Source organism: Penicillium hispanicum (assembly GCF_028827665.1).
Source record: "Penicillium hispanicum strain IBT 35686 chromosome Unknown utg000006l_segment0_segment0, whole genome shotgun sequence".
Classification (NCBI taxonomy): domain Eukaryota; kingdom Fungi; phylum Ascomycota; class Eurotiomycetes; order Eurotiales; family Aspergillaceae; genus Penicillium; species Penicillium hispanicum.
Genome location: NW_026623198.1, coordinates 2671950 through 2685454, shown reverse-complemented (window position 1 = coordinate 2685454; position 13505 = coordinate 2671950). Strand labels below are relative to the sequence as shown.

Genomic DNA, 13505 nt, shown 5'->3' with positions numbered 1-13505 from the left:
AGTTATCTAGTATAGGGCCTAGAACTAAGCTGATTAAAGTATAATATTAATCTTAGCTTTTATACTCTTTTTCTAATATATATCTTATATATACTATACTAAATACCTATAGGAGATCTAGGGCAGTAGTATAGTAGTCTATATCTATTATATATAAAGTATAGAGACGCCCTAGGTTATATCTATAATAGATTAAAGGATAGTAATAATAGCTATAGTGTAATCTTTAATATCTTTTATTTAAGGTTTAATAGATAGAGTATAGTTAAAAGTGAGTCTAAGGTACTTAACTGTGTTAGTTAAAGCAATATAGGTGCTTTAGAGGGTAACTAAACTATTATAGTTTAGAGTATCTTTTAGTAGTTTTATATGTTAGGACTGGCTCTGCGAGGCAGTCTGATGAGATGATAAAAGGATTAGAGTGAAGAAACCAATGACTTGATTCTGAGTGTAAACTAATCGCTGGCGTGCTATCTATGTGTGTATAGGGGTGTAAATCCCTATACAGTACAGCGGCCTATATAGACCATAGGTGTATATAGTATATAGGACTATAGAGACTATATATATAGTCCCTGTAAGGGCCGGGGTTATAATATTACCCCCCTCCTTCGAGGGCCTACGTCCTTATAGGTTAATGTGAGGCCTTTGTTCCTCCAATTCCCTCACTTCTGCTATAGTAAATTAGTGTCTTTATAAGATATAGACCTCTTATATATAGCTTACCTATAATCTGGTATAGTAAGCAGTTTCTTTATCGCGAGTCCTTTTATAAGGATTATTTATCTAGTATATCCTTATAGTATTAACCTATTGTTGTCTTTATCGCTATAATAGCTAATATATATATCTTAAACTAGCAACTGCTAAATATACTATTAAATCTAGTAGTATTGTGGTATATATAATATATTTAACGACTTTAGTATATATAGGGGTATATATATATTGCTAGTCTTAAAAGGATAAAGTGTGTATACTATTTAGCTCTTTAGTAGGTCTGTCTTATAGTAGATTATCTATATTATTCTTTAGTAGGTTCTAATACTAATAAACTATATCTTAGGTTAATCCTCGCCTTAATAATAAGGCTAATATAGTTATTTTAGCGCTTTTTATAATATCTATAGAAGCTATATAGTGAGTTAGCCTTATTAAAGAGTTTAATAGTATATAATAATTGTTAATTTAGTAAATTAATTTAGATAATCTATCTACTAATATATTAGAAGATATAGTTCCTTTACTACTATAAAGGTAGCTTTCTTTATTAATTCCTACACTAACTATACTAACTATAATAATTATAATAGCTATACTTACTATACTAGGAATAGTATATAGAGATAGAGGGTATAATAGTCATTATTAGTAGTATTCTATAGATATAGCAATCTCACTAATAGTTTTTATAAGATTATATCTAAACTAATATAATCTAGATCTCTATCCTATAAATCTATAGATAGTAGTATAACCCCTTCTATAGTATCTATATATTATACTAATATATCCTTAGCTAGGAGTTTATCTCTAGTATTAATTCTTATATAGTTTAGCTAGCTTTTTCAGTTAAAGGAGGTTAATCTATACTAAGTCCTTTTAATAAGTATATTATTTAGCTGCCTTTACTAGCTAATAAATACCTATAGCTTTAAACTATCTTTAGTAGTTTATAATTATATAGTATAAGCTAATATTTAGTGCTATATCTACCTTAAAGGATTCTTTTTTAGTTAGCTAGGTCCTCTCTTTATAGCTATAGAAGTATATCTAGTTAACTTCTAAGGCTTTTTTGTTAGCTTTAATCTTTCTTTTTCTTTAAATTAATCTAATACTTCTATATCTTTAAGATTTAACCTTAGTTCCTAAGTGTTCTTACTGTCTCTATAGCCTTCCTATTTAACTAAAAGTTCTATACTATTCTTATAGCTTTTAAAGATATATTCTACTTTAAATTTAGGGCATTTATTAATAAAGATTAGATCTAATTAATTATATCTTTACTATAGGTTACTTTTATAGGGTTTAAGTAAAGAGATATACTGTATTAAGTGTACCTTATAGTATATTAATATAAGGACTAGTTTATATATTTATTTACTAATAATATCTATAATTTAGAATAGTTTAGTATAGTAATAATCTAGCTTTTAGTAAGGTCTATCTAAATCTAAGTGTTTATTATATATAAGGACCTAATTATTAACTATAAAAGTCTTATTGATATATTTCTTATTATATATCTTCTTTATTATCTCTTTTACTCTCTCTAAGTATATATAGAGGTCCTCTTATATCTCTTTTAGATCTTTAGCTTATTGTCTTATATCTTTATATAGCTCTATTAGTTCCTCCCTGATTAAGATATAAAGATTAAGCTTATAATCTATAAGGGCCTCTATAGATAGTATCCTTAGGGTTATATAGGTTATACTATTATAAATATACTATTCTATTAGTAGCTATTAAGGCTAGTTATCTTAATACTAATTTATATAGCTTTATAAATAATATTTAAAGGTCTGATTCTGCTATTTAGTTTATTTATCTATTTAGGGATAGAATATAGTAGATAACCTATATTTTATACCTAATATATAATAAAAGGTTAACTAGAATATACTAATAAAGACTAAACCTCTATTATTAATAAAGTTATCTAGTATACTATACTTTATTGCTATATACTTATAAAAGAGATATATAAGGTTATTAGTATTAACGTCTTTTATATAAAGGATATAAAGGGAATACTTTATTATAAGGTCTACCACTACTATAATAGTATTAAAGACCCTTCCCTACTATTTTATAAGTGGTAATCTAGTGATAAAGTTAATATTTATCTACTCTATAGGTCTTTATAGGACTAGTAAAGGTTCTAGTAACCTATATAGCTTATAATAATAAATAGTATTATACTAGTATATAGGGCACTTATTTATATATAACTTAATTATCTTATATATATTATACTACTAATATTATGTATAGATATTCTCTTTAGTCCTTTATTTACTATAGTGCCCTATTTATAGGTTATTATAGTAGATATAAAGGATCTCTGCTATTATAGCTTTCTAGTGATAAGGGATATATACCTTTCTCTAAATATATAGTAAGCTATTACTAAGGGTTTTTCCCTATTATATACCTATTAACCTTTTATTTACTCTTTTCTATTTAATCTCTATAATCTTTTTTTTATTACTGGATCTTTTGCTTAAATCCTTTAAATAAGCTTACTTAATAGTTCTTAAAGCTTAGATTAATTTAAGGACCCTATAAGGGTCTCTTTAGCTTTCTTATATAAGATAAGTGATAAAGGTAGTGATTTTTGATCTATTATACCTAAGATAGTTATTAATCTTTAAACCTCTCTAGGTTAATTAGCTATACTTTTAAAGATTACCTCCTATAGCTTTTTTATAAATATTATACTATATAAGCTATCTTAGGTGATATTTTATATATAATTAGGTCTTTTACTTAGTGTATCTATAAGGTTTATTAAACCTACTTTAAACTAGATTATAAAATTAAAGTTAGCTAAGTACTCTACTTAGTATATTTAATAATAAAAGAGCTTCTTTTGAGAAAACGCGGTGCTACGGATAACCACTATTCCCATAGACTAAAAGGTCCAGGAATGAAACCATCTGAATGGTTTCACCCTACCGCAGCTTATATATTAATAGGGGTCCTGAGACCACACTTTATTGTTATAAAACTAACTAAGTTTATATAATCTATCTTTATAATCACTAAGTTAGGATTATTTTTAAGATAAGATTACTACTCTTTAAAGGATTCCACAATAGCTAATATTTTTTAGTCTTTAATCTTATACTAAGTCTCTATAGGGATTATCTTCTTTAAGTAAAAAATAATAGGTTTCTATATATTTATCTTTAGCTATAGCTATAAATAGATTCTACTGATTATTTTACCTAATATATTAGTCTCTATAAAGGTTTTAAATATTAGGTTAAAGTATACTAGAAAAGATATATCTTAAAAGATCCCTTTAATCTTATAAAAAGCTTCCTTTATACTCTTATTAAAGTAGAAGTTAACCTTCTTTTTATTCTGCTTTTTCTTCTAAATATCTAGGCCCTAGATTAGTATATTAAATAGTGCTACTATCTTTAAGAATAACTTAATAAACTAATAATAGAAGTTTATAAAGCTAATAAACTATTAAATATTAAAAATACACTCTAGCTTAGGCTAAAAAGTAATTATTTCTACCTAGGCTAGATCTATAGTAATACTATTATATAAAATAATAAATCCTAGGAATTTAACCTACTTAGTGTGAAATATATATTTTAAAGGCTTAATATAGAGCTTAAACTAATAAAGCCTTTTTAGCACTGTCTGAATATACTTAATATAGCTTTTTTTATCTTTTAAGAAGATTAGGATATTATTAAGGTATATAACTAAGAAAATATTAATTAAGCCTACTAAAGCCTTATTAATATATAACTAAAAGGTTATAGGTATATTTACTAATCTAAAAGGTATTATATAGTATTTAAAGTGACTATAATATATTCTAAATATAGTCTTTTATTTATTGCTTTTTTTAATTTAGATCTAATAATATATATTATATAGATTTAGCTTAGTATAGATTAATATATCTATTAACTGTAAAAGGGACTCTATAATTAATAATAGTAGATAGTAGTTTTTAATTATAATTATATTAAGACTATAATAGTCTATATATAATCTAAGCTTTCTATCCTTTTTAGATATAAAGAGAATTAATACACTTATAGGACTCTTTAAAGGTTAAATCTAACCTCTTTTAAGGTTCTTATTAATATATATATAAAGAACTTCTAACTCTATATTAGATAAAAGGTATATTAGCTTAAATAGGGGTTCTTTCCTTAATTCTAATTTAATAGTATAGTTATATATAATATATTTTAGTAATAGAGTGGCTCGCCTTTTATTAGTAATATCTATAAAGTTAGTGTACTCTATATATATAGGGTAATTTATCTTTACTATTATAAAATAGGCCTTTATAGTATATCTTTTTTTATCCCTTAACCTATATAGAGTTATATAAAGGATATAGAATACTATCTTTAGCAGTAGTTCTTATTTAAAAGCTTTTAGTGATACTATTTTAATCTTAATAAATATATTTTAGTAGTATAACTATTTATTAGCTATTTAGTTAATATCTAGGTTAACTATTTAAAGCTAGTTATATCCTAAAATAATATTATACTTAGTTATATTGACTGCTTTATAGAAGATCTTAATAATACTATATCTTTCTTAGTTATCCACTAGTCTTAAGGCTATTTCCTTTTAACTATATAAGTAGATCTTATACTTATTAATTACTTTAATTAAATAGGGTTCTATAGTTATATCTTTTAAGTTTACTTTTATTTAATATTAACTAATAAAGGTTTATATAGCTCTACTATTAATTAGTATCTTAGTAATCTAAATTAGTACACTCTTGTAAGTATTTACTATAAATATACTATAGATTAGTATATAGAGAGAGCTTTCCTATAAGTTTTTCTTTAAAAAACCTAATATTACTATAGTATATAGCACTAGGTTCTCTATTTTTTTAGCTAGTCCTACTGATTCTTTTAGCTCTTTAGATAGTCCTTACTAAGATAACTAACTTTTTTATAGATATAGTAAAGATTATCCTTAGTATATTACTATTTTAGTGCTCTAAGTGTGTGTTTATATTTCTTATCTTATAGGTCTCTAAGAGGCCTCCCTTTATCACTACTCTAGATATTAGTAGATCTTTAATTATATCTATATAGCTTCTTTAAGTTAGTCTTTAAGTTAGTACTTTTATCTAGCCTTTTTTAGTGGTATTTAAATCTAAGCTTTATAATATATAAAGATATACTATCCTTTATATATACTAGGTAAGTAATCTAGTTATTTTAAATATAGTTATATAGATTTCCTTATTAGTGTGTTTTTAATCTAACCTCATTAACTATTTTAGTCTCTAAGTAATTAATATACTCCTATTTTAAAGATATAATCTATAGTTAGTTATAAATTATAATAAGATATTATATATATATATATAAATATTTTTATTGTGCTTTTAAGTAATATACTATTAATCTTATTTAGTATCCTTTTATAACTATATAAGGTTAGCTACTTAAGTAAAAGCCTATATCTTAAAGGTGCTCTATAAGACCTTTTTCTATAGGTTAATCTAGTAGTAATCTAACTATCTGATTATAATATTATTTAAAAAGAATTCAGTGGTTTTAGTAACCTTTATTTATTCTAAGTAGAACTATTTAGGATATTAGTTAAAGAAGAGACCTAGCTTTACTCTTAGAGTATCCTACTCTTTAGTAGATTTTCTTATAAAGATTAATATATCTAAAGGGCTATATAGCTCCTTTATATAAATTTACTTATTAGCTAGGTTATCTTTAAGTCTATTAAAGAGTAATAGAGGCCTTTAGTACTATACTATTAGTAATATTATTAATAGATTATTTACAGATTTAGATAGTAGCCTTTAAGATACCTATAAGGCGGCTAAGGTAAAAACTATACTTATAGTAGTAGTCCTATCTTTATCTAACTAATCTTATTTTTTTATAGCTTTTTTAATAAGCTTTTATTTATAGAGTTATATTATAAGTTTAGCCTCTTTATTTTTAACTATAAAAAGCTGCTTTAGTGCTTTATTCCTCTTTAGCTATAGATTATACTGCTTCCTTTATTCCTCTTACTTAGTATTATATAGTATATCTATTATATTATCTTACTATTTAAAAGTGGTTAGTGTGACTGTTTCTAAGTCTTATAAAGGATTAGGTACTTATAAAGGATAATTCTCTAGTAGATTAGTAGCTATAACAGATTATAATAGAATAGCTTTTTGTTAGCTTTCTTCTATTATTTCTAGCTGGCCTTTCTTATAAGATCCTCTCTTAGGAGGCGCGAGCTACTATAAGTGATATAAGATATTGCTAAGGGTTTTAATAGTCTAATCCAGTAGATTTAAAGCAATTAGAATATTAGGACTGGCTCTGCGAGGCAGTCTAATAAGATAATAAAAGGATTAGAGTGAAGAAACCAATGACTTAATTCTGAGTATAAACTAATTACTGGTGTGCTATCTGTGTATGTATAGGGGTGTAAATCCCTATGCGGTACAGCGGCCTATATAGACCATGGGTGCGTGCGGTATACAGGACCATAGAGACCATGTGTGTAGTCCCTGCGAGGGCCAGGGTCGTAACATTATACCTTTATAGGATATATAGATAAGGCTATATTTTACTAGGGTAAAATAGGAAATATATATATAGCTCTATTCTTTAGCTATAAGGTGTACTTATTTAATCTAGTAATAGTTTATATTTAGATTATTCTTATAAGTTAAGAGGTAGATATTATTAATATATCTAACTACTAATAGGCTAGGAAATTAGGCTTAAAGGGTATTAATTAGTATAGTATTAAAGAAGAGGTATAGGATTAAAGATAAAGAGGAGCCTTAAAGAATACTAATAGCTATTAAGTATAGGCCTATAGGACCTTTAAGTAATACTAATATAGTAGTCTTATCTAAAAAGAAACTAGCTACTTATTATACTATTACCTTAGATACCTTTTTAGCCTAGAGATTATATAGCAGTTATTAGTAGGATATATTATTAAAGGCGCCTATAATATCTATTAAGAGTATTAAGGCTATATCTTAGTTTACTTTCTATATACTAAATATATATTTAATAATTAAGTAAAAGGTATATTTATAGGACTAGCCTATCTAGCTATTTATATAGATATCTAAGAGTAAGCTATATACTTTAGTTTAGTAGTTTAGCTACTAAGTAATAATTAATTTAAAGGCCTTACTAAAAGTAAAGAGTAATAAAATAGGGTACTATATTTTAAATATTAAATAGTTAAGTTTACTAGATTTCTTAAGTATAACTATAGTAGAATATTAGAAATAAGTAGGGTAGTAGTCTTTATTAAGATAGCTCTAGAAAAGATATTAGATAAAACTTAATACTATAGGCACTTCTATTATATAATAAATAGTGGTATTAAATAGTTTATTAAGGCTAAAAGCCTTATATAGTGCTATATATTTAACTATATAAGTGATCTCTACTTAGGTAATTAGTAAATATAGTACTTTATTAAAGTAGATTATAGTTTTAATATTAATAGTATTAGTGTTTAGGATTAAAAAGAAAAAGGCCTTTTAGAGGGTCTTAGCTTTTTCTTTAGCTATAGTTAGTGTATATTCCTTAATTTTAAATATTAGGATATAGATTATATAAAGGGTCTTTTAGGATTAGGCTTAGTAAGAGAGATACTAAAAGTTATTAATATTTTATACTTTAGTAGTTTAGGTCTAGTATATATTAATAGCAGCCTTTTTACTTTTTTAGCTAAGTTTATAATATAGCTAGTAGTAGATCTTATAATCTTATTTATCCCTAGAGTAGGCCTAATAGTAGGTATATTTTATCTAAGCCTAGAGGGGCTTAAGATTAATAATATAGGTTAAATATAAGTATAAATAAAGCCTATATATTAAGATAGTATTAAAAGTAGTATCTTTTAGTATTTTAGTAAAGAACTTAGTAGCTTTATTAAGGTTATCTAGGATTAACTATTCTTTACTAGCTAGGGTATCCTATTATTTATCTTAGTCTGCTTTTTTCTATACCTAGATTTCTTTAAGCTATATCTTATCCTAGGATAGATTAAACTTAGTAAAGACTAAATAGTAATTAATAGTATAGAGCTATTAAGGCTAAGTCTAGTATTAGGTATATTAGTCTATAAAAGGCTATAAACCCTAGATAAGGTTTAAAATAGACTATATTTAGTTTTTAAAGACTATATCTTTAAAGGTTATAGTACCTAGTTTAGTAAATAGACTAAGGCCTATATTACTTATAAAGATTATTAATTAGTCTATATAAATATTATATTTAAAGGCTAAATAAATAGTGAACTAAAAGGGGTAGTGTATATTAAAATCTTTAAAAACTAAGTACTAGTTTAGTTTATAGAGGGCTCTTTAAAAATTATTAATAGCTTTAAAGGTAGCTAAGTAAACAGTATATATTTTCATTAAATATAGAGTGTAGTTTAGAGGCTTATCTAAGAGATAAATATTATATAGATAGAGTAGGCTAAAAGAGATATTAAAAATAAATATACTAATATCCTAAGAGATATACTAGATTAACTAAATTTTAAAATCTATCTCTTTATTAATAAAAAAATAGACCTTTAGTTTAGCTTTATTAAGGGTAATTAAGTAGAAAAAGATATAGAAATACCTTAATAAGGCTTAGAAGTAAATAGTTATAGGGGTAATATAGAAGTAGATAAAAAGCTTTTAGATAGCTATAATTTTAAAGTCCTATACTTTTTTCTTATTAAAGAGGTATATAGTCACTATATTATATAATTTATAATAGTTAGCCTATAATATTTATAGGTTAATATACTTAATTATTAATTACTAAAAGATATAGTCTATAAGCTACTAATAGTAGTTATAGTATTATCTTAGCTTAATTTACTATAGATATAATAGGCTAAGACTATCTATAGATTTACTATAGTAACTAAAGGGATACCCTTATTTAATATTATATCTATAGTCTTATATTTATTATTATTATCTAAATCTAGCTCTATCCTATACTTCTTTAATAAGATATAGACTAATAATATAGAGCCTTTATAGTTCTGCTTCTAAAAAGGAGGTAATAGTAAAGATATTATTTAGGTTACCTCTAAAGGGGTAGATCTAGAGAAGCTATAGGGAGAGGGTAGTTTAGAGTTTATTAAGGGGGGCGAGAGTAGTAATAGATATAGGGTTAAGCCTATAATCTATCTCTTATTAAATACTATAATTATTCCTATCTATACTAGGCAATTATAGGAGAATATAAAGTGATTATACTTTTTTATCTTATATAAGATATAAAATATATACTATACCTTTGATTAGTCCTTTAGAGATAGATAGTTATAGGTATTATACTCTCCTATACAGTAAATATAAAAAAGTCTATTTTATAAATAGTTATAGGCAATATATCTATATTACTAATAAAAATAGCACTACTAAAAGTAATATAATATATTAAAGTACTAACAGTTATAGTTCTAACCTTAGTAAATAAGGCTAAAGTAGATAGCTTAGTTAGTAACTTTAGGGTTACTAAACTTAATAAAAAGCTTTAAGATTAAAGATTTATTAGTGTCTATTTTCTACTTAAAGATTATTTAGCTAATATAGACTATCTCTATATATAGTGTAATATAGCAATAGTTCTCCTTTTTAAGGTTCTTAGCTATATAAAGAGTATATAGATTAAACTAGATAGTAAGACTATATATAATAACTATATAGATTTTATACTTAATCACTGCCTATTCTCTAAAGATAAAGACCTATCTTTCCTTTTTAAAGGCCCCTTTAGTAAATAATTTAAGGTTTTTAACACTATCTACCTAGATCTAGATATCTCTACTAAAAAGCACCTATACTACTAAAATATATATATCCTATAGGTTAGGGTAATTATTAACAATATAATTAATTCTATAAACGAGTTCCTCCTTTTATTAGTATAAAAAATTAATAATATTTAGATCAGTAGCTTATATTATAATCTATAGCGCCTCCTAAAAGATAAATATAGATACTATAACTAAGCTACTAAGGTTATTATTTAGGATTATATCTACTCTAGCCTTAATAGTCTAATTTAATATATAAAAAGACTATATTATTATTATTATATAGTTTATAAGTATATTATAGTAGATAGCTACTAGATAAAAGTATATAAAGGAGAGGGGGTAAATATAGATATTTAGGGATATACTACAATTATATAACTTAAGGAATTTCTCGACACACTTTATTATATCTAGATTCTTAGCTATAAGGGCCTAGTTTATCTATCCTCCTTTAATCAAGGCGCGTTTATTAACCTCAAGGTAATATAAGATAGTATTAATAAGCTACTAAACTCACTTAATCAGTAGCAGAGGACTAGTATCTTCCTTCAGTAGTCTCTTCTAGTCTTTAGCTGTCTCCTTAAGGCTGCTAGCTACTTCACGCGTTATAGTTTTGTCGTCCTAGAGCCTAGGGGCAGGCTAAGGGGTTAACGACCCTTTCTTTCCCTTCCTACCCAGTATAGCGGCCACCACGGCAGGTGAGAATAGGCGAGGTTAGGGTCAGGAGAATCTGCAGGGTTCGCTGAGTAATTTGATGGTAGCCACGGGTCGTAAAACCGAGTGGGTGTGATTTCCGTGGTTCGCGCAGAGTTTTTTCTAAAGTTGAAGCCAGAATCCGGGGTAGAAAAAAATCACGAAAAGTCACTTTACCCGATTCGGAGAAGAAATCCCCTCCTGCGTAACCACTGGGTGATAAGCACTCCCCGCAGATAAACCATGTCGAGGTTTACTCTTCTTGCAGACCAGTCGCCATGTCGGGCAATAATAGGCTCGCCGTATGTGCCCTCGGATTCCACGGCTCGATAGAGACGCTGCGGAGAGTCCCCTCGCTCATTTCCCCGCCACGCAGGCGAATTACTGCCTCCAGCAGCCACTGTATCGGCGTTCAGAGATAAGGATTGAACTCGCATCCGATTAACAGGAATGGCAGCTCGTGTGAGAATGCAAGGCCGTATCTGTTCTCCTCTACTATTCGATAAGGGTTCCTACATGTAGCCCTGGAGGGATCTTGTCATCATACAGTCGCCTTTACACGTCCGGAGTCAAGTCGTCTTGAGACTCTTGTGGCCTTGGTATTTATTGACCGGGTCATGATTCCATAGAATAATTGCTCCAGGCCCATTTGAGATTCGTCTTGCATCATAATACATCCCTGGACCTTATCCAGCTACTATACAGCTTGGATCATGTTGGCAACAGACTCCCTTCGGGGAACTCTCCTTTCTATCATGCCGACCAAAGAGATCGTTGCTGCATTCCTCGTCCTCAACGTCTGTGCCTTTATTATCGCTATCATATCTCGAAAATGGACGTCATCCTACGGCAAGACATCCAGACCTCTCACTCCCGACCTCGAGAAGCCAGCTTCAAAACCCAGTGGTCGCGGGAAAGTCACAAGAAAGCCCGGTGGTGAGTCCTTTCGCAACCATCAGTATTCTGGGGCCTGCTAACAATTCATCAGAATGGACGCCCTCTGATTTCAAGAGGCCGACGGTACCGCCATACCCAGACTGGAATGTCCATACCTCCAAGCCAATTCCATATCGACCATTCCGATACGGCCCGTAAGTCTAGTCCACCACTCAAAGAAGCTCTTCTAATGGATCTGCAGAAAGTATTTTGTGACTATGGGTCTGAGAAGCATGAAATGGGATGAATGGATCGGTAGGAACAGCTCTCACGCCCCCATCGATGCCAACCAGCATCTGACCACGCCCATGGCATGCAGAGCTCGACAATCACTACCTCAAGTTCCACGCCGACAAAGCCCGACGGATCCAAGAGCGAGGCGAAAAGTGCTACGGCACCGTCCCAGAAGCTATGGACGGTGCTATAGAACTGCTAGAAGAACTGTAAGCGAATCACCTACCCATCACCCACCCACAACGTCCCAGCAACAGCCTAACATCCTCATCCACAGGTGCGAATACCTCCCTGAACGATACCCAAGCATGTTCCAAAAAACTGCAACCGGAATCATCAACGCCGTCACCAACGAATCCTTCAACATAACCCAACGCCCGCTCCCTGAAGACCCCATGGCCACAGCCGCCCGCCTCGTCCAAGACGATCTCGCCCTCATGTTCGAGCGCCCAGACGGCGAATACTACCTCCTCGCCGGCGCGATCCTCCTCGCGGGCTTCTGGCGCCTCAGCGACAAATTCGGCATGGCGCTCTCCGAGATCCACACGTCCGGCGACGTGCCCCAGTACCGCGAGAAACTAGAGCGCGGCATGATGAACTTCTTCCGACGTCTCCGGCCCGAGGAGCCCGTGCTGCGCAACAACTACTTCATCCAGGTCGACGATAGTCTGCCGTGGTCGCCCAGTATCGGGTCCGAGGACCAGGAGACGGTGTCGTGGAATACGGCGGAGAAGAACCGGGCGATTGAGCATCATTTCTTTCGCTCGGAGCGGCAGTCGCTGCGGCGGTTGCCGCGGTCTGGGGCGGTTGTGTTTACCATCCGGACGTATTTTGAGCCGATTACGGATATTGTCAAGGAGCCTTATGTGCCTGGGAGGCTGGCGTCCGCGATTCGGAGTTGGGGGGATGATGTCTCCCGGTATAAAGGGAAGGAGAAGTATGAAGAGGTTTTGTTGGAGTATCTGGATCAGAAGCACGCTGAGCAGGTGGCGGCTGGGTTGGAGGTGGACAAGGAGGACGAAGTCCGGAGTTATCCCTACTGAGATGGATGTATCGTCGAGACTCCTATATCTCGTTGATGTATTATGTATTAT

The 13505-nt window shown here is 29.8% G+C and overlaps 1 protein-coding gene across 1 annotated transcript; it reads left to right on the top strand.

Moving 5' to 3' along the window:
- Positions 1-11954: 11954 nt before the first annotated feature.
- On the top strand, positions 11955-13454 carry N7459_007336 (heme-dependent oxidative N-demethylase family protein; the record flags this gene model as incomplete). The annotated part of the gene is made up of 5 exons (XM_056946504.1): positions 11955-12177; positions 12230-12332; positions 12380-12432; positions 12497-12620; positions 12689-13454. 5 exons carry the CDS (start codon positions 11955-11957, stop codon positions 13452-13454), a joined length of 1269 nt encoding a protein of 422 aa, XP_056798503.1.
- Between the last annotated feature and the right edge of the window lie 51 nt (positions 13455-13505).